This window comes from Cucurbita pepo, chromosome LG11 (assembly GCF_002806865.2).
Source record: "Cucurbita pepo subsp. pepo cultivar mu-cu-16 chromosome LG11, ASM280686v2, whole genome shotgun sequence".
NCBI lineage: Eukaryota > Viridiplantae > Streptophyta > Magnoliopsida > Cucurbitales > Cucurbitaceae > Cucurbita > Cucurbita pepo.
Window position 1 is genome coordinate 774514 of NC_036648.1, and position 24579 is coordinate 799092.

Below are 24579 nucleotides of genomic sequence, written 5' to 3' on the forward strand. Positions count from 1 at the left end.
ACAAACCCATATGGTATAGAGAAATTGGTATCATATTGTGAGGCCTGGTTTGATGGCATAAAGAAACAGAGGGTATATGGCAAAGCAAATCCACATTTGAAAGACAGTAACAAATAAAAGAGAGAGGAACAAAAAAGTGGGAATGGCACCAAAACCAAAAAGAAGGCATAGGGCCACAATTGAGGCATGAACGGTGGGGGGGGTGGGCATTCATTTCAAAAGGGGAAGTTGGGTTAAGAATCTGGCCTAATACTCAATTAGCTTCAGCCTTTCACATTCTTTTAAGCAACACTGCCAAATAAAATCCAAAACGTATATAATACGAGGGATGTGATATGATTCTGTATTTGCAAATTTTATACGTTACATTAAGCAAATAAAAGCAAAAAATAAAAAATTGAATGATTATTGTGATTATTAACATTTGTTTGACCACGTGCTGGGTAAAGGAAAAACTTCCCCCCGTTAATAGATGGTCAAAAATTACACACAAACAGCCGTGGCAGCAAAGAAAGGAAACGAAATCTCAAGTTTAGGAATGGGAGGGACCCAGGAAAGGAAAAGGATCCTTGCCACGTTTATGCTTTTTATTTTGTGCATCTTATTTGGTCATATTTTACAGCCCTAATCCACTGTAGAGAAAGAGAGAGAGAGAGAGAGAGAGAGAGAGGGTGGAATTGAAGGCGAAAGAGGAGGAGGAAGAAGAGGGGAGTGGGCAAGTGGGGGTGGGGCTGAGGCTGAGGCTGAGGCTGAGGCTGTCCATGGCGGACATTGGGAGGCGGGTCTTTTCTTTATATTCACTAATTTTCTTGCGTGTTTAGTTTTCTTCTCTTTTGAGGGTTTTTCTTTTCTAACAACACCAACACAAGATGGAGACTTTGAACCTGGGCCCTGAGCCATTTGGTAAGCGTCGCAACGGGACACACTTTTATTCTCTCTCTCTCTCTCTCTCTCCTTTTTTCTTTTTCATTGTTGGTTAAAGAAATTTTATTAAATTCTGTGTCTATAGATGGGAACGCCCTTGCCTGTCCTGTCCTCCTGCGTGTGAACTGTTACTCCCCCTCTCCCTCTCCTTTTTATTCTTCTGGGTTAATTCTTCAAGTTTTTATCTTGGACATGGTCTTTTGTCTACCTCACATCCCCCACCTTTCCCTCACCCATTACTCGCTGGGTTTTGTTATCTCCCACTTTCGTTCCGTGGGAGGTTCTCAAACTTAAAAGCTTTCTTCTCCCTCGCTTCCGTTTAGGGATTACTTCCTTGGGTTTTCATCCGAGATCCTTCTCCATAGATCCGGCCATCTTTTTCCCTTTTCAAATTTCAAATTTCAAATTTCCATCTCTTTGGTAAGTCTTTTTGACCTCCTTGTTCTTGGTTGATCGGTTCTGGGCGATGGATGATTCAATAATCGAATGTTTGATCTTTGTGGTTATTATCGTCTATTATGGAGGAGGTTTTTTTAATGCCTTAACAGAATTAGCGGATAATATGAAAACTGTTCAACATCATATATTCTTTCGTTTTTTTTTTTTTTTTTTTTAAAATAAACTATAATCTTCTTCGTTTGGGGGTTTTGTTAAAGGGTATATTGAAGGGTGAAAGGGTTTGGCTTTTGACTTCTTCAATCTGAATTTTGAACTAATCTTATCGGTGACTTCGGCGATGATGGTTCTAATCACGCCAAAATGTATGGATATAAGTTTAGCGGCCATGATTTCTCCGCCTATATCAGTGCTTTTTTCTAGGTTGTTTGGAGTAGAAAATTTCAGTTGTTTTGATCGTAGTTGGGGCTAAGCTGTTTGCCTAATCTGGGTGTCTGATTTTAATCGATTCTGGGATTTAGTTCTGTAGTTTCGATGCCTTATCGTTTCTCCTCTTGTGGATGGATGGGATGTGTTTTTGACGCTTCGCTGAGTTTTAACCCACAATTTTTGGTTCATTTGCTTATTTGACATTTGGGACAGTTTCTGGACTAGATGAAATTATGTACTATTTCATAATATTAATGTGAGAGCGTCGCCATTGTTGTGAGCCCTCTTCTAGGGATAGAAACATGCAAATGAGTAATTGAATCTGCAAGTGCTTGCACGTTAGAAATGTTTTATTGAAGTGAACATTTTGCACTTGGATATTACGTTTCTGTGTTGCTGAGTTATCATCAGTTGTCTCTGGGTGCTTGCTTACATTCTGGATTTGAAGGGTTCCTCCATATCCTATTATTTTTCTTTTCTTCGCTGATATAATGTTGCATGCATTTCTATGCATGATATGGGACTGCAATTTCTCACAGGTGTTGGACATTTCACCTGCAAGATGCCATTTAACATGTTTTAGACAATATTGTAAACTTCCAGTGTTACATTGTTACCAAGTGCCAAAATCAGTGTTTCTTTGACATCGACATGAAGTTCTTGTTGTTGATATCTTCATATAGTTTTGAAGTTTCTCTGTGCTGATTAAGTTTTATTTCTAGCTGATAGGCCAACACATGTATGGATGGAATTAGAGGTTTCAAAATATTGTAAATTTTGTACATCATATGACATGTATCTGTTTGTAATCAAAATAAATTGAAGTTCCATTTATAGGAAGCAAGTGTTGCTTAGTAGTATTAGGTTGTTGACTTGGATTGCTATAGACAACCATTAAACTGAATTAGAGAAAATTAGTATTTCTTGGTGTTTGCTTGTGCTGCTAATGTCAATCTATTGAGGGCATGAAGCTCTAACTTTGTGATTTATCTTGTCATTTTGGATTTTTTTTTTTTTTTGTTCTTTATCCATTCTTGGTCCACATTCCTTTACTCATTTAGAAATTGTTTATATTATGAATGCTAGCAAATAGTACTTGGTACTGTGTTTAAGTTTCAAGTGTGTTGGTGCCTGCAAAAGTGTTGTGTTTGATCAATGAGTTTGTTTGTTTACATGCTAATTCGTAATGTTGTATAAAGCCCTATAACATCTTATTCTAATTGGCTTTCTGTTTCATCGGTTTTCAGATTCAGTCAAGTGTATGTGACTTGGTTTATGGTCCAGAAAACTTTGTTGACCTGGCTCTTATTTGATAGGGAATTTTACATTTTCTCTAATGCAAGGGCAAAGGAGTAGTGTCGGTTCATTGTCAGAAACGATAAACTTTGAACATGGATCTTCATCAAATAATCCTGGTAACCAACCAGTTTACTGGAATAACATGTGGAATCCAGCAGAAAACCGTATACCAGATTATTTATTGCCTACTCCTGATGTAAATTCTGGATATGTTAGCTCTGTAAGCCATGAACAACGAAGTTTGAGCAGATGGAGCTTGGGTGAACCTAGCTCTTGTGATATGCAAACTGATTTGCTGCCTGATGAGCAGAAAGCTGAGCTTGGATGGTCTTCGATGACTCGTGATGCAGATGGTCCCTTCACCGAAAACCAACTCTGTGAGCCATCAAATAATCCTTCACTGGGTCATGTGAATTTGAGCCCACTGATTATACAAAATTCTAATTCTAATAGTATTCCTCATACTCTGAATTTAAATGCAAGTTTTGCTAGTCATGGAGGTGACAGTAGCAGAGTTAACGAAGGTACTAACGTGTATAAATCTAGTGGATCAGAAGAAGGGGGGATTTTATGTTCTAGTGCATCTGATCCTCTTTTACTTCCTTCTGGAAGTAGTGGACTTCCAATGGTTGCAAATGATGGTAGAGCAAGCTCTTCCTTGGAAGGTCGTCGTGCACCCTGCAAAAGAAAATCTATTGAAGGAAATGTTGCACAGTCCTCTTTAAGCGGAAGCAGTAGCTACTCTCAGCATATTGAAAGGGGTGCTGAGCCCCCTCTTCCAGCATTACCTGGTCGCTACAACACAGGAAGTAGGTTAAGCATACCTGCTCCACTAGCACGAATGAATCAAGCCCCTATACGAGGTACAGGTGAATTGATGTCCAACAGCTTCTCTGAGTCGATTGTTGCGGAAAACTCAGACAGTTCTCAAAGAAACTATCGTATACGGATTAGTTCATCAAATGCACAAGATTCTTTTGCATCGGTAGGAACTGTTGTTAGGCATCCTCGGGGCCCATCTTCCCAGCCGCCAGCAAGACTTCTACCTGCTGAGCATGTATTAGACTTGAGGCCAGCAGCAGCTGTAGACAATTTATCTGCTCAAGGTCAGCCTATTATGATACACGTGCCTGCTTTATCTCGAAGTCTGCAGCCATATAGGTGGATTAGAAGTTCTACTTCAAGAAGTGGTAATTCATCAAGCTCTGCAGGAGAGAGGCAGGTGGTGCAACGTGAGGAGGTGAGACCAAACAACATGGGAAGAAACGTATCTGAACATCCTATGTTTGTCCCAGCAAATGAGCTGAGGAATATGGTTCAAAATCAATCAAGTAGAGGTTTAACATCTTCGAGCTTGCCCATTCCTGGAAATGTTGCTTCTACATCCAGGGTTGGTTCAAGTTCAGGGGTCCATCCCTCTTCTGGACCTTGGATTCCTCCTGAAAGTTCTCCCACACAGTTTCCCAGGAGGTTAACAGAATATGTTCGTAGGCAGCTATTTTCTTCTGCAACAAATGAGTCTGGGGGAAGGATAAATAATTATTCACAGCGATCAGGTTCTACTTTGGCTCAGGATATGGTTCTTTCATCTGGATCTGACCGCCGGGGGCACCATTTATTGCAACCGAGGTCAGCATTACGGATGGAAAGAAGAGGTGATGGTGGACTTGGTCTTCCCTATTCATTACGAACCTTGGCTACTTCTAATGAAGGAAGTGACAACAATAGACTTGTATCTGAGGTATGTTAATATTTTTCATGGAGTAATTGAAGGGCGGCTCTAGATGCATATATGTGCTCTGTCTGGATGCCTGTCTGCATCTTCAAAGCTGTTCATTTTGATTGATGAATCAATTGAACATCATTGGTCCATGAATTCTTTTTAATGCAAATCCCTTTCTTCAACCAATTAAAAATAATTTCTACAATTGTGAGTATCTACGAAGGTTCTCTTTTAATGCAAGCCTTTATAAAATGAAAATTGCCATTTCTAAGTTGCTGGATTGAATTTTTCCTTCTTTTTATCAATCTTGCTCTAGTTTCAATTCTAAATAAACTTACATCACAAGTATGGATTGTGCTATAAAAAAAGAGTTGGAGGATTGTAATGCTGTCTTTGACTGTTTAGTTTACTGTTGGTAGTCTATCATCCATTGATTCTCAGTGATCTTACCTTTTGAAATGAATATGAAGCTCACATGTTATTAATTTTGTCTGCAGCAGATTCGCAATGTCTTGGGCCTTGTTCGCAGGGGTGAAAGCTTACGAGTTGAGGTAGGATCCTTATTGGTTATGTATCATGGTCAATTTGTGCATTGGCTAATTTACATGGTTGCAATGAGATACAAGCAGTCTCTATGTTGCATGTTTTGTTTTTGTTTAGATTAGTTACAATGTGAAAATGGTGGTGAACAGCAACTTGTCTTGTTCATACTCCAGTATTCTTTTTCTAGTCCACAGATAGAAATAAAGCTTTCAGGTGCGCTTTTACTTTGGTAATATCAAAATGGTTCACTTAGTTGATATGAATAGCCTTGATGATAGTTTAGGACAGGGCCTTGTGTTTTGTAATTATGCCTCCTTGGGTTGAAACTTCATTTGGGGCTCTGAGATATTTGTACATGGTCTAATGTTGCTTTATAATTTGTTTTTATTAGGATGTGATGATCCTGGACCAGTCACTATTTTTTGGGATGGCTGATATGTATGATAGGCACAGGGATATGCGTCTGGACGTTGATAACATGTCATATGAGGTGGGGCTGATGCAAACTAACCAACTGAAGCCATTATTTTGGACCTTTTTCTTGTTGGTTTGTTCATGTTCAAAGTATGTTGAGTGCAGGAATTGTTGGCATTGGAAGAGCGTATCGGAAATGTCAACACAGGACTAAGTGAAGAGACGATAATTGGTCGACTGAAACAAAAGAAGCATGTGAATGCTGTTGAATCACAGGTGGAGGAAGAACCATGCTGTGTTTGTCAGGTTGTAACAGATTCATTCATACTCATACGTGTTTTTTGAGCTTTATTATCACTCTTGAACACAGCTGATTTGATTGGTGTCGACTAACAACCCACCTGATTTCCAGGAGGAGTACGTGGAAGGAGACGACATGGGAACACTGGAATGCGGGCACGATTTCCACACGGATTGCATTAAGCAGTGGTTGATGCAGAAGAATCTGTGTCCCATCTGCAAAACAACTGGCATAGCAAGCCGAGAATGATGCTTGCTGATGCTGAGAAGGAGTGGAAAGAAGCAAAGCAAGTGGAAAACAAACGAGGGGGCACGAAATGCCATGGTGTTGCTTGCCAAATCTCTACCTTTACCCTCTGGTCGCAAAAAATGAAGAGGAGGCAGCCACATTGAAGTCGCTCTATATACATTTCTACAAGTAGTAAAATTAAGCAATCATTTTTTTCTTTTTTTTCTTTGGTTTTATTCTGGCGAAGAACAAAAATTCTCAAGGGTTGTAATTGGCAAGGAATTGTTTGTTAGCTTCTCAAGATGTTATGGATGCTGGTTGGTCAAACTAATTAATGTTTACTCCCATTGACATTAGAGATTGTTGGTCCTTAATATATCTCAATCATCGGATTTTCCCATATTTTTAGAATTTTTTTGGTAGAATTTTTTTTTTGGATAAAATAAATTGCAAATTGCCAAACGGTGACGTTTCGGGATAAGAAGGATCATTCATTATTACGTCTTTGACTTTTTTCTCACTCTTCTGCCATCTCTCATTTACTACTCTTTCCATATTCAATCAGTTGTTCCGCATTCATTTATTTTATTATTATTTATTATTTTCTCCCATTGTTTAAATTTTTAAAATTGAAAGAAAAGAAAATTATATATGAAGGGCAAAATGGTCATGTGGCAACGAGAAATTGAATTGCATGACTGCAACTACTCACATTAGTTACATTATGATAAAAGAAAAGGGCAGAAAAAGAAATTAGGTAAAAGACAAATGCTGTATTTTTGGAAAACTTTGTAAATAAAAGAAATAATGGGCCAAATTTTGAGAAAGAAGGCATTGTAAATAAAAGAAATAATGGGCCAAATTTTGAGAAAGAAGGCATTGTAAATAAAAGAAATAATGGGCCAAATTTTGAGAAAGAAGGCATTGATGGGCCGTGAAGCATAAAAAGAGAAAAAAGGAAAAGTGAAAGACGGAAAGATTAAGGCGGGAGAGTTGGGATTAAGAAGGAAGGCGATAAGTTGAACCTCGGGAGGCAGACCAGAAGTCAGCAACTTCAGAAACACCATTAATGAAATCCTTAATCCTTGTTTTTGCTTTCTACCCAACAAAACCAACCATCCAACGCTTAAAGATAAGACGGAATCCAGGAAAAAGTACACTCAAACGCAAACCAATACGATGCAAATACAATTCCACAGCTAACAGATATCCATTTTCTTGCACTCCAAAGCGTTTCTGCGCACAATTCCCACTTCAATTTCAAACTAAACCAACAAACCCAACGTAATCCTTCATCCTTCATCCTTCATCCTTCATCCTTCCTTCCACCACTCCCTTTTCAGCCTCAATCATGGCGGATCTGTACGCAACTTCCCCTTCTTCGGATGTTCTTGCTTTGCCTCATGACCCAGAAGATTTCTCTTCCTTCATCAATCCCCACCTTCAAACCCACACTTCTTCTGCTTCTTCCCCTTCTTTCGTTTCCTTCAAGAACAAGTTCGCGCCCTTGTTGCATTCTCAACCTCCTTGGCACTCTTCCTCGTTGTTTTCGCGCCGCCCGGAATCCACCTCCGTCGCCGGAGTGTCCTGCATGCTCGATTCTCCGGAGGATTGGCTTCAGTCGAGTCGTGCTTTGAACCACCCTTTGTCTGATTGTAGTGTTAGGGATGTGAGATTTGCCGATGCTCCATTTTTAGCTATGAACTCCACTTGCGGCGGCGTGAAATTGTCGGATCCTGGGGATTTCGTCAAAGAAAGTTCGGACAACGCGTTTTCTTCCTCCGGCGCTGTGGATTCCGATACGAATGCGCCACTGAAGAGAAGGGATCTTTCATCTGAAAATGATCCTGGGGATTTCAGTTGTGATAGCGAGGTAACTTGTTACAAATTCCTCCTGTTTCTCAGTTTTCACCATCTTTCCATTACCCAAATGAAGCTTTTGCTTCACCTTTAAGTTAATTCCATCCTCTTTTGAAGGGTGCGGATGTGCCAGAAGTTCCGTTCGGTACTGATCTGCCTCGAAGTTCGTCGAAGAGAAGTAGAAGCGCTGAGGTCCATAACATGTCGGAGAAGGTCAGTTTCATATTGGGTCCCCGGTTCTAAGCATTCTTGTCTTTAAGTTTATACTAAGAGCCTTTGATTGCTTAACTTCGGCTAATATTGTTGGTGAGTGGGCCAGAGACGAAGAAGGAGGATCAATGAGAAAATGAAAGCCCTTCAGAACTTAATTCCCAATTCGAACAAGGTATGCTTGTCAAATTTAAGATTATGACAGTTTCACTTCTCTATGCGTTAATGTTACAAGAAGATTGTGCTTTTGACAGACGGACAAAGCTTCAATGTTGGATGAAGCAATTGAGTATTTGAAGCAGCTTCAACTTCAAGTCCAGGTGGGTGTCCTTTTGTTTTCTTTCCTGATCTTGTCTTGGGGTTATGGGCCTCAAAATTTGATCACGGTTCCACTTTTCTTTGATATGGACTCATCTCTCTTTATATGCATTCGTTCACTGTATTGGTTGCTAAACAGTCCATGAATTCGAGCCACAGAATCTTATGTGCATGTATCAAAAAGTAATATTCCTTTTGTCCACAATTTATGTGTCAAATATGCCAGAGCTTTTTGATTTGGAGTTGCCAACCAATCAGAGAACTTCAAATTTCTAAATAATTGCATTCTAGTTTTTACTTCTCAGGAGAAGATGTTCATGAAGTAAAGGTTTTTCCTAGTATAACTTACTTACATTTGATAATGATACATTTCACTTCAGAAATGAGGATCTGGAATACTACCTCTCTTGATCATTGCTTTCTAAACTTTTCCCTGTTTTCGTTGCTAACAGCTTGTTCCATTTTTCATTTTGGTCGAGAAAATGGGCATAATTTGATGAACATATTTAAACTTCTTGTTATCATTGACGTTGGGCTATGCAGATGTTATCAATGAGAAATGGGATGAGTTTGCTACCAGTGTGCTTGCCAGGAAAGCTGCAGCCAATTCAACTACCTCAGATGGGGTTGGACTTGGACGTAGGAAATGCATTTCTAATGTCCAGAAGAGGAATAGACACATCGTTTACTGGGAACGAAGGGCGTCCCATGCAATCTACGTTCAATCTTTCCAACAAATGTAACCTTTCAGATCAGTCCATGGCCATCCCTTCCGCACCAAACACGACAACTTCGGAAATGGCATTCGGTTTTGAACCGACGATACAGGCTTACGGAGGGGAGTTTGACCTTTCCTCCAATTTCAAGGTAACAAAAACAAGAACAACAAACTTCTTTCTGCGTTTGTGGAATTGGTACCAATTATTTTCTTGCAAATATGCAGGATGTCCAAGCAGCCGTGCAGTTAGATTGCGCTCGGACAGGGAAGGAGTCGTCTTAGTTGCGATCGGTTGCAGGATGCTACTCTCTAAAGTATGGTCTTTAAACGAAGCAATTTCCTTACTTTCCTTGTTGGATGTTCTGCTACAAACATTACAGAAACGGCATAATATTGTATTGTCACACTTACTAGAAATGTATTGTAGAACAGGTTAACAACAAAATCTTGAGATGTTTATGTTTTGAGTTTATATTGGAAAAGTATTAAATAGGCAATCATAGAAATGCAGAAATTGTATGCGAAAAAGAAAAAGGGGATAAGAAGAAGGTGGGTAATGTTCTTGGGGAGAAGCAAAGGCGGTGGTCCTTCCTTACCAATTTGAAGCTGTATCTGGGCAGGCAAGGCAGGTGATGTGAAGTAGAGCAATTATTTTGGGTTGTAATGCTGTGAAGAAAACGAAACAAAAAATGTGGCGTCTCTTTGGAGATAGATATCAATTTATGTTCGTTCATGTGCCTGAGTTTATATTTTTCGTTTTGTCCAAAAAGAGAGAAGAAAAAAAGAACCCTCATCTCAGGACCAGACTCTCCCCTTACCCAGACTGACTCAATAGGGACAGATCGGCCCAACTTGAAGTAGATGTGAACCCATTTAGTAGAGCTTACAGCAACCCCCAAATATGAGTAAATTGAGATTAGGGTTGAATATGTAGATGTATAGTAATACACAAGAAAAGGAGAGAGTAAAGCATTGACTCGCACTCTTTCTTTATTATGAATCATTACTTTACAAGGTACCCATTATTATTATTACTTTTTTAAACCACGCAGGCTCCGGCAGCCACATTTCTTTAATCAATAAAATATTATGTTTTTTTTTTTTTTTAATTTCTTGGTAGTTAAATGATTAATCAGCAAATAATATTGAAAAAAAAAAAAAAACTAGAAATTATTTTCATTTTCTACAACTGTAGAATTTGTGGATAATTTGGTAAAAATCTAAAAGTCATTTTTGCACATATTTCTATCTTTCATCATTTAAAGAAACAACAGGAAGTCTAAAGAAAAAGCAACAGCAACAGCTATAAAGCTCCTAGGTTCATATACGAGTCAAATAAATGTTATTTTACTTGTTTATTTATTTATTTATTTATTTTGACAAAGCGACTTTAATTTATGAATGANAAAAAAAAAAAAAAAAAAAGAAGTTATTTACTTTAAATGTAAAAAGGAATTCTTAGATTTAATATTCTAAAGAATTATATATATACAAAGCAATACAATAAACTCTTCCCTTTCGGAAAGGAATTTCTATAAATTAAAAAAAAAAAAAAATGGAGAAAGTGGTAGGGGCACCATGGGGTGATTCGCCCAACTTTTTAATTTCTTATTCTGTGTTTGTTGGAATAATGCCTTGTATTTCTGAGAAAATAAAGTGAGAAAAATATATGATAATGATTTTGTGTTTTACTAGAAAGAAAAAAGGATTTTTGATCACTATTTATTACATTTTGTTTATTACATTTTGTTTATTACATTTTGTTTATTAAAAATGCCAAAGCTAAATATAGGAAGAATAATGTAAGGAAAAAGACAAAATTAGAATGGTAATCTAAGCTATGCCACAATTAATTAAACTCTACATTTTTGGATTTCTTATTTTTTTTGTTATTTTAATTCCAAGTCCGTGACCACTCACCACTATCTTTATATATATATATATATATACCAACAAATTACTTTCAATTTTGTTTATTAAAAAAAAAATGGAGAAGAAGGTTTACCAACTACTGCACTATCATTATTGTCCCAATAACAATCGGATAGAACAAAAGCTGTTTGTGAATACTATGTTTGGTTAACAATTTTAGTTGGTTCATTAGCATATTTTACAAAGCCTAATGATCGAACAAGACAATTCAAGCAGTTCACTTACTGAAAGTCATGTATAAAATGATTGCAGAGGAAGAATATGAACCCCGAGTGGAAGCCCACCTCAATTTCACAAATCATTTGTAACTTACCCTGGAAGTTCAGCCAAGCCGCAGCGGGGAAGAGGGGTCAAAAAATGGATGGGCTTTATAACCATGATTCTTCATTTTTACAAGTTCTACTCCTATTTGCCAGATCTCTCCATCTTTCTCTCCCCCTGTGAACCCCACTGAATGGGTCGAATGTGCAGTTCAATTTTTTGTCTTCATTTTTTCAGTTTACTGCATCCTTGCTTTTGCCACTGAACTAATTGTCCTTCTTCTTCTGTGGCTGTCTCCCCTAGATAAACCAGTCTGACGGGTTTGTAGAACAAGGGGGAGGTGGAGAGGGAGGAAAAGGAAGGTGGAAAATGTCTAGTTATGCCTTCTTGAATGACCAGCTCTCCAAGCGGACCTCCATTTTCGGTTTGCGCTTGTGGGTCGTTTTGGGTATTGGCGTTGGTGCCGCCATTGTTATTGTTCTGTTCCTCATTTCGCTATGGTTCACCTCCAGGCGCAACAGTTCCAATAAATCTAAGTCCTCTCTAAACCCCACTATCCCGAATGTGTCCAAGGAAATCCAGGAAATACGAATCGACCATTCTCGGAATCCAACTCATTCTGATCCTCCTAAAGTTCAAGTGGCTTCGAACCCTGAGCCCTTGCCGGAGGCAGAGCCTTTAGCGACGCTGCTTCAGACGGAAGAAGGGAGCCCACCTAGTGGACGCCATAGAATTCACATTGAAATTGGGAAGGACCACCGGATTTCTTATCCGGAGAGAGTCGGCGGTTCATCCCACGGTAGCGGAGAGGTTCGGTCCGGTGACCAGGCGCCGGTGGTTGTGCCGGAGGTTTCCCATTTGGGTTGGGGACATTGGTACACTCTCAGAGAGCTCGAGTATTCTACTGCTGGTTTTTCGGATGAAAATGTAATCGGTGAGGGCGGATATGGTATTGTGTACCGTGGTGTTCTGGAGGACAACACTGTGGTTGCTATAAAAAATTTGCTCAANTTTTTTTTTTTTTTTTTTTTTTTTGTCACGCGGATCCTGTAATTTTCTTGCAGTTATGTCATAATACCACGAGCGCTGATCTTATTTTACAAGGATCCTCTACTGAATTTGATACCTTTATGTTGCCATACTGAAAGAAATTTTATGCAATATTGCTTGTCATCAGGGGACAGGCCGAGAGAGAGTTTAAGGTTGAAGTTGAAGCAATTGGACGCGTACGGCACAAGAATCTGGTGCGTTTGCTCGGCTATTGTGCAGAAGGAGCTCACAGGTATTCTGATTTTCCTCCAAATTAACCCCTGTGGAAGCTAAGAAACTGCTTAGATAAGAAACTTTTCTAAATGTCAAACTATGAAACACACCCAAAAAGCAGTCTCTGGAGGTAATTTGAGAACGTGTGTGCATTCTGCTTGTCTTGTTGTAGGATGCTTGTTTATGAGTACGTCGATAATGGAAACTTGGAACAGTGGCTTCATGGAGAAGTTGGGCCTTGTAGTCCTCTCACATGGGACATTCGAATGAATATAATTGTTGGAACAGCGAAAGGGTATGTTCTACATTGTATTTGCTTTCACTATTTTGCTTCTGGATAAGTTATGTTCTACAGGTTGTTGGCATGGTTTTGACTTGATAAAATCATAGGTTAACATACCTCCATGAGGGGCTTGAGCCTAAGGTTGTTCACCGTGATATCAAGTCAAGTAACATTTTGCTTGATAAGCAGTGGAATACAAAGGTCTCTGACTTTGGCCTAGCAAAGCTTCTAGGCTCAGAGAGGAGTTACGTAACAACCCGTGTGATGGGAACTTTCGGGTTAGTCTAAGTTCTAGCACGAAACATATGACTTGGTTTGTAATTCTAAATTGACGATCCTGGCGGAGTAACTTATGCATTGCGACCTCGGGTTGTGTTGTAGATATGTAGCTCCAGAATATGCGAGTACTGGCATGTTAAATGAAAAAAGTGATGTATATAGTTTTGGCATCCTCATTATGGAGATAATTACAGGGAGAAATCCAGTAGATTATAGCCGCCCTTCAGGAGAGGTTTGTTTCCACTCATTCAGACACTTTGCATTCCATAACCAGGTCTATACAGGCTCCAATTTTGACCCTTAACTTTACTTTTCAGGTCAACCTAGTTGAGTGGCTTAAAACAATGGTTAGTAATCGAAACGCAGAGGGGGTTCTGGATCCTAAGTTGCCTGAGAAGCCTTCAACAAGGGCACTGAAGCGTGCTCTGCTAGTAGCTTTACGATGTGTGGATCCTAATGTTCAGAAGAGGCCTAAAATGGGGCATGTCATTCATATGCTTGAAGCTGACGAGTTCCCTTTCCGAGATGTAAGTCGACAACATTTGTACTTGATACGTGAGAATATTTAAGTAGAAGACTGTGGTTTATGTGGTTTATTTGGTTCAAATATTTCAGGATCGTAGAGTGGGACGGGAAGTGGGACGATCAGTACTGAAGGAAAGACTGATGGAAAGGCTTGTGAGTGAATCTGGAGAGAGCAGCGGATATGAAAGTGGAGCAACACAAGCAAGCCGTCATCTATGGAGAAAGCAAGAACTGGAAGAACAACAACAACCTCGCGAACCTCACACTTTAAGGTGATACTGAACTTGTGTGTGTGTGTGTGCCTAACTCACAATGTTACAATCAGGCTACACTCTAAAATTTAAGGAATCCCAGCATTTTGTTCCTCAAATTGCTGGGAAGAAGAAGCTTCCTATAAATTGTTTCCACTGCAGTCTCTTCCCATTGTTGTATTGTACCAAACAATCTGTATAATGTTCTGAATCAATCTTTGTCTTGGGTTTTGGGTTTTGGGTTTTGGATTTCAACTTCCACACATTCTAATGGTCACCACCACTAAAATTAGGTACCTATAACTGTAATCACAACAATGTTTTGGTTAAATGTTGATGAATCCATAAAGCTCATTTAACTGAAATGGTCTAGATTAAGATGGCAAAGAGTAAAGATGAGTAGTTTTTAGGTGGAAGTTTGGTGGGTGTGATTAGAATCGAATAGGTGGTACTGAAGTTTGGTGGGTGTAATAGAATTAAAACAGGGTCCTACACTTTCACGAGCATTACTGTTTTGTAGGGACTAGGTTCGTGTAGGAGAAGGAGAGGAGAAACCTTTACTGTTTTTCGTTTACTGGAAAGGACTTAGAATCTTGGACCACCCCCTTTATGTTCTTCTGCTGCTGTTATTTGTAAAAAGTTATTACATTTCTTTTTTGCTTCTTTCTTTTTGGCATTTCTCCCCAAACCCCAACTTCTGGGTCACTGTTTTAGTCTCTCTCTTTCTCTCTCTCTCTGTATGTATACATATATATTTATGTGTGTGTGTGTGTGTCAAAATAACCCATCATTGGAGTTCCAGTCCTGAAAATAACCCATAATTGTATGAAAATTACACTTGAAAGTGTAAAATGTAACATCTAAATGATATGAAATGATTTTAGGCATTTCAATCATTTTGAAACATAACAAATAAATTAAATAATCTATCAATATTCATTCATGTTCTTGGATATATGCCAAAAGATGTCGGTGATGGAATAGCAGGCAAAGACCATTTTACTAAAATATATGGGCTTTTGTGGTCGTGTTTGGGCCAGGGTCTTGGGCCTGGATACGGTCCAAACAGTCGAATGCAGGAGCCGCTGGCTACATTGTCGGCCACCAAACAGCCAGCGCAAGAGTGTGCCCTCCAGCTCTCCGCCAACCATTACGAAGCCGACGATTTACTTGTGGTGCCAGCCATTGAGAAGATTTAAAATATATCAATATCAAAATTTCAATTCTATGAGTATATCAATATTTATATTCTATAAATTAAATAATTAAGAAAAGAAAGGCTATTTAAATTGTTTAATCTGTATTTTTCAATGTAATATAATAATAGTTTTTGAGTTAGAAAAAGAAGAAGAAAAAGAAAAAGATTTGGTAGCAGCAGCCCATACACATGGTTTGGTTTCACATGCTGTGGTCTGCTAGTCTTACCACCACCGACGGAACCTAACAACAGTAAACCCAATTTCATAAAACACAGCTCTTCTTCTACAAACAAAATATACCAAAATCCTTCCACCGGAAAACGAAAACATCCACAATGCACGCTAAAACCGACTCCGAAGTCACCAGTAACGCCACTTCTTCTCCCACCAGATCTCCCCGCCGCCCCGCCTACTACGTTCAGAGCCCTTCCAGAGACTCTCACGATGGGGACAAGACTGCCACCTCCTTTCACTCCACTCCTGTGCTCACTAGCCCCATGGATTCTCCACCCCATTCTCGCTCCTCCCTCGGCCGCCACTCCAGAGAATCTTCCTCCACCAGATTTTCCGGATCCCTCAAACCTGGATCTAGGAAGATCTCTCCCAACGATGTCTCTCGCGGCCCCCATCGCAAGGGACAGAAGCCGTGGAACGACTGCGATGCCATCCAAGAGGAAGGTCTTCTCGAAGATGAAGATCAGGGAAAATCTCTTCCTCGTCGCTGCTATCTTCTCGCTTTCATTTTGGGATTTCTTCTTCTCTTCTCTTTCTTCGCTTTGGTTCTCTGGGGTGCTAGCAGGCCGATGAAGCCTAAGATCACTATGAAGGTACACAATCACAATCACAATCACAAAGCCCACATTGTTACTGCCTTTTCTTGTGTCCTGAATTTCGGATTTAATTTCCTTCAATTGCAGAGCATTACATTCGAGCAATTCAGAATCCAAGCCGGTTCCGATTTCACAGGCGTCGCCACTGACATGGCCTCTGTAAATTCCACTGTCAAACTCATATTTCGGAACACCGGATCATTCTTCGGCGTCCATGTCTCTTCAACTCCCGTCGATTTATCATATTCCGAAATCTCAGTCGCATCAGGAACCGTAAGTTCCCAAAACCCTAACCCCCATATTTCTCATCACTATTGAATATCAACCAATTCTCGGAGTTTGCAGGTTAAAAAGTTCTATCAGTCGCGGAAGAGTCAGAGATCTCTCACCATCCATGTGATCGGCACCAGAGTCCCACTGTACGGAAGCGGAGCTAGTCTGAGCAGCTCCACCGGAACTACGGCGACCCCAGTGCCATTGAAACTGAGTTTCGTGATCAGATCCAGAGCCTACGTGTTGGGCCAATTAGTGAAGCCTAAATTCTACCGACACATCGATTGCCCCATAATTTTCGATCCTAAGAAACTCAATGTCCCCATGTCGCTCAAGAATTGCACAGTCAGTTGAAAAGGAATCGAAATCCACAATATGTTGAACATTTATTAAAATCAGTACTTGTCATTTTTTCTTAGTTCTTGAGGGTGTCTAGGAGTAGCGGACTGCGACAGCTCGAAAGAGGAAAAAGGGACGGAAACGGTGCTTCAGCTGACTGTCCGATTGCCCGAGTAGTGCAGTACAGGTTGGTTTCCGGGCAGCGACACGTGAATAGACTTGGGCTTCACCATTTATTTATTACCATTTTTTGTGGCTTCAAATTATCTCATTCTTTCAATTACGGTGTGAGTGTCCGATAATCATAATATAAATATAAAAATAATTTCCCATTTACATTTGTGTTGTTCCATGCTCGTAGAATTATTGTTTTTAATCATAAGAATGTTAGAAAGTGATTTTAGGCCAAAAACAAACCAAATATAAAAAATGATGTGAAGCACATGGGAAGTAAACCAAAGAATGGAAATTTAGCAGAAGAAAATACATTGAAATCTAAAGCTAAGAGTTTAATATATATATCTCTTTAGAAGTAGTAGAATTCAAACCATTTTCATGCATTCTTGGAAGGTTGTATAGTCTGGTCTGGACTCTGAACTCTGTTTCCTGTGTCCTTTTGGGCCTTTTCAACTCTAACTAAATTCAGTAATCCACCATCTGATCAACAGAAACTCCACCATGTTTGGGGAAAGATCAAACTGGGCCACTTTAATATAGATGAGCCCAGGGAACACAAATTGAGCCCATTTGCACTAAAATCAAATGGATCTAGCCCACACCAAGCTCAAGGATCATAGGCACAAGAAGCACAAGAAGCACAGAAAGAGATTATGAATTAATTAGGACTAATCTATCATCATATAATAATACTAGATTACAGATAACAATAATAATAACATAATCTGGATCTAACTTCAAAGCTCCGTATCTTGATTATTGAAAGAAAGAAAATTATGAAGACGGTGAGAAGTTGGTGATTGGGTTTTGAATTTGCAGAAAAGTGAAAAGAGATTCGTGAAGTTTTGTTTCAGTTAATGATGGGGTTAGAAAGTGAAAGTGAAAGTGAAAATGGTAGTGTGTGATGATTATAAACTACGTATAATTAGTGATATTAATTATTGAATCCTCCACTTAGAGTTGGAGCACCGCAAGCCCCAACAGCCCATACAACTCCTGTCCTACTCATGCCTCTCTGCTTTTCCCCTATCCATCGCTCTCTCTCTCTCTCTCTGAGTGTTGATGTTTAAAGAAAGGGATAGGGAAAGAAGGAAAAAAAAAAAGAAAAAAAAAAGTATATTATATTTGATCCATATCTGTAGTGGACAGACTGAAATTCCATTAAGGAATAAGGAGTGGGAGTTTCCTTCACTTCAATCATCGATCCAACACTCCTTATTCCCTATAAAGCTGCTTCTCTCCTTTCATTTCCTATCCCTTTATTACTTTTCCTTTCTTTTCTTTTTTCTCCTTCGCTCTTTCTCTTTGTGGGCTCTCTTCTTCACCTTTCTTCCACTTTGTATCTATTTGTTTTCCTCATACATTTTATGAATCATTCGTTCATCTCTTTCAGATCAACAATATCCAAATCTCCCAATCTCACTTTTCTTCTTTACTCATTTCTCCTTTTCTACCCCCCTCCCACACACACACTACACACACACACANAAAAAAAAAAAAAAAAAAAAAAAAAAAAAGGAAAAACCATGAGTAAACATTTTAACAGTCTGATTCTTACTGCGATGGGGGAAGTGATGGGTGAAAAATATGTGTGTATTTTTGGTGGATCGTGAAAACAGCTTAGAGTTTCTTTTCTTTAATTAAAGCCAACATCAGAAAAAAGCAGCAGCATTGTAAGTCTTGGTTCCACTTTTGGCAACAGTAGACGTGATGCTAAAAAGGGATGGGAGAAAAACAAATCTCATTTCAAGTTTCTTCTCCAATATTCACTCTCACTTTCAGACACACCATCTAATTTCTTCTTTACTATCACTTTCATCGACCTTCATTACATTACATGTGGGATTGGATTTTACAAAAACAGAGATGTATATGTAATATAAGATTAAGAGCAAAAACAGAGGTGAAGGGAAAGTTGTTAGTCCATAAAGGGGACCGGGAAATTCTATGCTTTAGCTGAACCATCTGCATCTGATGACTCAACATGCAATGCCTTTTTGTTGTTGACGTGATTGAGCAGCCAAAAGGGTTTTTGTTTTTGTTAGTGGATAATTAGGTGGTGGGTTGTTAAACCAAAAAAACATATATGATTGCAAAGACATTCACACCCTCATTCATCTCACACCAAAAGGAAAGATGTATGAGGAATAGGGGAATGGGTCACATTGCGAATCCATGAAATGATTCTTGGATGATTCTATGACCAACAAGAGGCTTAAGGGTGGTTCCATGAGTTGAGGTTAAGTTTGGTACAATATTTTTGTAAATGGAGAATGCCATAATTGACAATGATTTAGGCCAAAAAAGTGAGAAAAGATTGAAACTTTAAGCATGAGATGATGTGATGATCAGGATGGGAAATGGGGGGACCCAGATGAATACATTAGGGTTTGATGTGGATCGCCTGATCACTCACTCTGAATCCCTTGGATTGGGGGGTGGGGGGAGGGGAGAGGGCTACATCATGTTATTAGGGAAAACCCCAAATGGGACCCTCCCTTTTGAAATATACCCTTTTCTTTTAACGTTCATTAGCTAAGCCACAGTATAAAAAGAAGAGAAGAGGAAGACGGGGGGGAGGAAAAGGGATGTGATATCCATGTGATCTAACAGCCTTAATGTTCCCCTCTTCCATCCACATTCTAAAACATCTTTTCCTTTCCTTTTCTTTTCTTCTTAATCTTTGATCATATTTGAATAATCAACCCACATGTGTGTTCATATTTTGTAGTAAAGAAAAGAGCATTTGCTAGGCCCCCATTCATTTTGCACGTCTGGGGTCGCCCCTTACCTGCTCATTTCACCAATTAAAAGTATATCATTAGTGGAATTCCGTGGCCCAATATCACATCAACTTGTCGGACAGATTCTAACCCTTCATCTTATCTTTGTGATTTCTAAACCTCTTAAACAATACAATACAATACAATACAATACAATACAATACAATACAATACAATACAATACAATACATACATATGTTACTGTTGGAGAGAATGAGTATTGTTGAATGTGTAGTAAGTGGAGGAGCTCGTTTTTTAAGAAAGATGTGTGATGGGGTGGAAGGAAAAAGACTTGATTTCATGTTCAAGTGATGTCCTACAATAGGTTCTAATGCTCACGGAATGAAATGAAGAAGAAGAAAATGGCTTTCTTTCTTTCTTTCTTTCTTCCTTTCTTTCTTTCTTTCTTTACATTGTAGAGCTTGTGGTTGGTGTGTTGCTTCTTTAGTAAAGAAAACAGAGGAACAAAATAATGAGGAAAAGGAAAGACATGAGACATTTGTTGTATTTTCTCTCCTTTTGATGACACTCTTTGTAAAGTCACCTAAAATTAGCTTTACTTGTTGATAAGAAACGATTGGTCATTTGGAACTCCATTTCTTTTTTAATATCCTAATTTCTTTTCATCAATTACCTCTTTTGGTGGAGCTTTGTTTCCTCCTTTTAATGTCTTTTGTTGGAGAAAATCAACTTTTGCATGGGAATGAAATTAACATATATATATATATATATATTTATAGTAACCCTTTTTCTTTTCTTTTAATAACAATGTAGATCATGATGTATACGACGTGCAATTAGCAAGCATTATTAAATAAGATACCAAATCTTTTCATATACATAAAGGATGTTCATATCATGTTTATCTCCAAAAAGACTAAATTTTTTATGTTTATTCCTTGAAATTTTCAAAATGATTCCCTACCCTTTACTCTGCTCATAGAAATTAGATGTTAAAATGTGCAATACTCTTATTACATGGAAGATTCCATTGATAGAAAGCGTAGGGGGATGTGTTGTTGAATCCATTAGGCATTAATTAGGGAGTGTGATTTCTTCGTGGGATATCCATATACCCCTCGTGACCCATTAAATATACACTCATTTCTCCCTTATTCACTTTCTGACACCCTTCTTTCTTTCTTTAATTATCAAATACATCCACTAAATCTTTCTTTCTTTCTTTCTTTCCTTCTTTCCTTCTTTCCCCATAGTAATCCAGTGAAAAACCTTGAAACTTTGTTCAATTCTTTACACCAACTATTTCCAATGAACAAAAAATAACCTTTTGCTCTTTTCCTAATAAATGCTTTAAAAGGGTTTGTGGGGGGCGAAAAAATAGTGACTTGGAGTGCACCATTTGATTAAAAGACGTAACTTTCTCCCATGCTTTGATTAAAGTGATGATAGCACAATGGAGATTGTTAAAACTTTGATATATAATAATGGTATTTGGAGAGAGTATGTATAGTAGAGTATTGGATATAAAGAGACAAAACAGAGTGGGAATTACAAGAAGAAACAGAGAAGGGAAGGTTGTAGGGCTTATTGTACTAAACAATTGCAGAAATGAATTTTGTTTTGGTGTTTCACTTAGCAAANTATATATATATATATATTTATAGTAACCCTTTTTCTTTTCTTTTAATAACAATGTAGATCATGATGTATACGACGTGCAATTAGCAAGCATTATTAAATAAGATACCAAATCTTTTCATATACATAAAGGATGTTCATATCATGTTTATCTCCAAAAAGACTAAATTTTTTATGTTTATTCCTTGAAATTTTCAAAATGATTCCCTACCCTTTACTCTGCTCATAGAAATTAGATGTTAAAATGTGCAATACTCTTATTACATGGAAGATTCCATTGATAGAAAGCGTAGGGGGATGTGTTGTTGAATCCATTAGGCATTAATTAGGGAGTGTGATTTCTTCGTGGGATATCCATATACCCCTCGTGACCCATTAAATATACACTCATTTCTCCCTTATTCACTTTCTGACACCCTTCTTTCTTTCTTTAATTATCAAATACATCCACTAAATCTTTCTTTCTTTCTTTCTTTCCTTCTTTCCTTCTTTCCCCATAGTAATCCAGTGAAAAACCTTGAAACTTTGTTCAATTCTTTACACCAACTATTTCCAATGAACAAAAAATAACCTTTTGCTCTTTTCCTAATAAATGCTTTAAAAGGGTTTGTGGGGGGCGAAAAAATAGTGACTTGGAGTGCACCATTTGATTAAAAGACGTAACTTTCTCCCATGCTTTGATTAAAGTGATGATAGCACAATGGAGATTGTTAAAACTTTGATATATAATAATGGTATTTGGAGAGAGTATGTATAGTAGAGTATTGGATATAAAGAGACAAAACAGAGTGGGAATTACAAGAAGAAACAGAGAAGGGAAGGTTGTAGGGCTTATTGTACTAAACAATTGCAGAAATGAATTTTGTTTTGGTGTTTCACTTAGCAAAGAGAGAGAGAAAAAGGCGTATGAATTCATGCAATAAAACAAATGGTAGAGAAATACGTGTAATAATGTTAGGAGTACACATAAAAATAAAAAGAAAAGAGATGGGGTTCTGGTATTTTTGTGGTTGGGTTTATAGATGAATATAAAATTGGTGAGGAAATGATGCAGAGAAGTGAGTGGGGAATGGGTTAAAGAAGTTGGAATAGAATCTTCCTGGGGTTGCAAGAAGAGAGAGAGAGAGGATTTTGGTGGCATATACTGCTGGTGGGCTCGCTCCCATCTCTGTGTCTCTTCACTTTTATTCATACATACACACATGAGTGTTGTTATGTGCTTTCCTTTCCTTTCCTTTCCTTTGGTTTTGTTGCTTACACTTTTCTCTTATGGACCCCTTCCCACCCTGTTTCTAGTGAACAACTCTGTCTTATATGCTTCCAACACAAATCCATCTCTTACCAAAAACTCTTTCAAAATCCTCCCAAGCCAATCTAGACACTCACTCACCCAAGGCCCCAAGGCCCCAAGGCCCCACCCCAACTCATACATTGATTGGGGTTATGATTAATGGGGATTCCCATGTTTACGTTAAAGGGGAAGAGATTAAGAAAAATAAATTATGGGTTGAGTGTAAATTGTGATGTATGAGAGGGAAAACAAAGAAGACAAACTAAGAATCACGAGAATTGTATACAGAAACAGAAGCAGAAGCAGAAGGAGGGTTATAAATTTTAAAAAACATTGTCCTCATCCTCATTTATACATATAAATATATATATATATTATAAATGTCAGTCCTGTCTGAAATGGTTCAGGGCGTAGAAAACGTCAGTGTGGTCTGAGAAGCTGGGCATGAAATTGGAAGAAGAAGAAGCTCTCTCTTAAGTTGTAATTTTGAAACGACACAGAGTTGTTTCTCCCATTTCCATTGCTTCTCGGGAATTGTAATTTCTTATACCTTTTATCTTCTGCAAATCCCATATCAACAAAATGTAAGTGGATCCCAAAAGATGAAAGTAAAAGCTTTGTTTTGGTTTTACAATAATGATAGAATCCTAGAGATGATGAGGGGATTGTAATATAATCATCCGAGTATCTAATTCACATAATTACCCATCATTTTTATCAACCTAAATCCGCTATTCACTTTGCTTCCCTTTATGTGTTGAACTCATATCATCTCCCACTTTTACTTTGCATGGCCACTCATCATAACAAAATATGAAACCTTTTCACAACATATTCATTTCATTATTTAGTTTAAAACATTTTTCCATGCACAATCTTTGTTCCAATTATGACATTGGAGATTTTGGGTGCCCTTCAACCCTTCCCTTTCCTTCTTTTTTCAATTATATTGTCTTACTCTAACTTCCTTTTTTTTTTATGGGCTAATAATTCACTCACTTGCCCAATCTCTAGGACTCATAAATATGCATGCCATTTATTTATTTATTTATTTCTTTTCTAATTATGAGGATAACTAATTGAAACATAAGAGATACAACAAATTTAATAACAGCTACCTCATCCTATGATATAAATTTATTGCCTACAATGTTCTTTAAATATGTATATATAAATAAATATGCATACATCTTCAATAATATGAATTATTTTATGTTTAAAGTGGATAATATCGAAGATTCATGATATTCCTAACGATGGGAATAAGACATATTTCTTTTAAAAATTTCACAAGTACATTTTGAGATGCATGTATTTAGAAACAACAATTTCAACAGCATAAAACAATCAATTCAAAGAACACACACTCAACAGAACAGAACATTGTAGTTTATTCAAGGAACTGTACTGCACCCAATAAAAAAAAAAGGAAAAAAACTGGGCATTTCCTTGGAGATTATCTGAAGAAGGAAAAAGAAAAGGTTCCAATCTCATGATTGAGCTTCTCTACAACATAACAAACATAGAAAAACCCTATTTTTTTAGTTCAGAAAAAAAAAAAAAAAAAAAAAAAAAAANAAAAAAAAAAAAAAAAAAAAAAAAAAAAAAAAAAACCCTATCTTTAACATTTGCTCACTATATGCAACCAAATTAAGAAGCAATGGCATTCTTTACTGTAGCCTCAACTTTAAGTGGGTATGAGTGAGTGAGAGAGAGAGTGAGTGAGTGAGTGAGTGAGTGAGTGAGTGAGTTCAATGTCAGAAAGGGTAAAAGAAAAAAAAGAAAGAGAAAGTTAGAGTCACGGGTTTGTCTTGAAATGCCCTTATTTCCACAGTCCTATACAGACAGACACATATTCTCTCTCTCTCACTAACCGAGGACAGAGAAATTCATTTATAAAAAAAAAAAAAAAAAAAAAAAAAAAAAAATTT

General features: G+C 37.9%; 4 protein-coding genes across 7 annotated transcripts; all 4 read left to right on the top strand.

The window, feature by feature from the left end:
- Positions 1 to 747: 747 nt before the first annotated feature.
- LOC111805078 (probable E3 ubiquitin-protein ligase RHG1A) lies at positions 748 to 6659 on the top strand. 4 transcript variants are annotated; one of them, XM_023689952.1, is made up of 6 exons: positions 748 to 903; positions 2997 to 4789; positions 5269 to 5322; positions 5706 to 5804; positions 5894 to 6034; positions 6141 to 6659. In XM_023689952.1, the coding sequence occupies exons 2-6, from the start codon at positions 3086 to 3088 to the stop codon at positions 6276 to 6278; spliced, it is 2136 nt and encodes a 711-aa protein (XP_023545720.1). In that variant the 5' UTR covers positions 748 to 903; positions 2997 to 3085; the 3' UTR covers positions 6279 to 6659. The 4 variants fall into 4 exon arrangements, with proteins under 4 accessions (XP_023545720.1, XP_023545721.1, XP_023545719.1 ...); XM_023689953.1 differs by lacking the exon at positions 748 to 903 and adding an exon at positions 925 to 1344 and having other exon boundaries at positions 3066 to 4789; XM_023689951.1 differs by lacking the exon at positions 748 to 903 and adding an exon at positions 926 to 1344.
- Positions 6660 to 7123: 464 nt separating this feature from the next.
- On the top strand, positions 7124 to 10102 carry LOC111805171 (transcription factor SPATULA-like). Its single transcript, XM_023690099.1, has 6 exons — positions 7124 to 8130; positions 8235 to 8330; positions 8437 to 8502; positions 8582 to 8647; positions 9189 to 9512; positions 9589 to 10102. Exons 1-6 carry the CDS (start codon positions 7609 to 7611, stop codon positions 9643 to 9645), a joined length of 1131 nt encoding a protein of 376 aa, XP_023545867.1. The 5' UTR covers positions 7124 to 7608; the 3' UTR covers positions 9646 to 10102.
- Positions 10103 to 11511: 1409 nt separating this feature from the next.
- Positions 11512 to 14398, top strand: LOC111805169 (probable serine/threonine-protein kinase At1g01540). The gene is made up of 7 exons (XM_023690095.1): positions 11512 to 12566; positions 12728 to 12838; positions 12992 to 13114; positions 13210 to 13380; positions 13484 to 13613; positions 13699 to 13908; positions 13997 to 14398. The coding sequence occupies exons 1-7, from the start codon at positions 11926 to 11928 to the stop codon at positions 14180 to 14182; spliced, it is 1572 nt and encodes a 523-aa protein (XP_023545863.1). The 5' UTR covers positions 11512 to 11925; the 3' UTR covers positions 14183 to 14398.
- Positions 14399 to 15496: 1098 nt separating this feature from the next.
- On the top strand, positions 15497 to 17134 carry LOC111805173. Its single transcript, XM_023690101.1, has 3 exons — positions 15497 to 16183; positions 16274 to 16459; positions 16532 to 17134. The coding sequence occupies exons 1-3, from the start codon at positions 15692 to 15694 to the stop codon at positions 16811 to 16813; spliced, it is 960 nt and encodes a 319-aa protein (XP_023545869.1). The 5' UTR covers positions 15497 to 15691; the 3' UTR covers positions 16814 to 17134.
- Positions 17135 to 24579: the final 7445 nt, after the last annotated feature.

Bases quoted from the DNA above. Each gene is read 5' to 3' on its own strand.
- LOC111805171 (XM_023690099.1), top strand. From the start codon at position 7,609: ATGGCGGATCTGTACGCAACTTCCCCTTCTTCGGATGTTCTTGCTTTG. The intron at 8,331-8,436 runs GTCAGTTTCATA...TGAGTGGGCCAG, and splicing joins TCCATAACATGTCGGAGAAG to AGACGAAGAAGGAGGATCAA. The intron at 8,503-8,581 runs GTATGCTTGTCA...TGCTTTTGACAG, and splicing joins TAATTCCCAATTCGAACAAG to ACGGACAAAGCTTCAATGTT.
- LOC111805169 (XM_023690095.1), top strand. From the start codon at position 11,926: ATGTCTAGTTATGCCTTCTTGAATGACCAGCTCTCCAAGCGGACCTCC. The intron at 12,839-12,991 runs GTATTCTGATTT...GTCTTGTTGTAG, and splicing joins TGTGCAGAAGGAGCTCACAG to GATGCTTGTTTATGAGTACG. The intron at 13,381-13,483 runs GTTAGTCTAAGT...GTTGTGTTGTAG, and splicing joins CGTGTGATGGGAACTTTCGG to ATATGTAGCTCCAGAATATG.
- LOC111805173 (XM_023690101.1), top strand. From the start codon at position 15,692: ATGCACGCTAAAACCGACTCCGAAGTCACCAGTAACGCCACTTCTTCT. The intron at 16,184-16,273 runs GTACACAATCAC...CTTCAATTGCAG, and splicing joins AGCCTAAGATCACTATGAAG to AGCATTACATTCGAGCAATT. The intron at 16,460-16,531 runs GTAAGTTCCCAA...CGGAGTTTGCAG, and splicing joins TCTCAGTCGCATCAGGAACC to GTTAAAAAGTTCTATCAGTC.
- LOC111805078 (XM_023689952.1), top strand. From the start codon at position 3,086: ATGCAAGGGCAAAGGAGTAGTGTCGGTTCATTGTCAGAAACGATAAAC. The intron at 4,790-5,268 runs GTATGTTAATAT...TTTTGTCTGCAG, and splicing joins ACAATAGACTTGTATCTGAG to CAGATTCGCAATGTCTTGGG. The intron at 5,323-5,705 runs GTAGGATCCTTA...TGTTTTTATTAG, and splicing joins GTGAAAGCTTACGAGTTGAG to GATGTGATGATCCTGGACCA.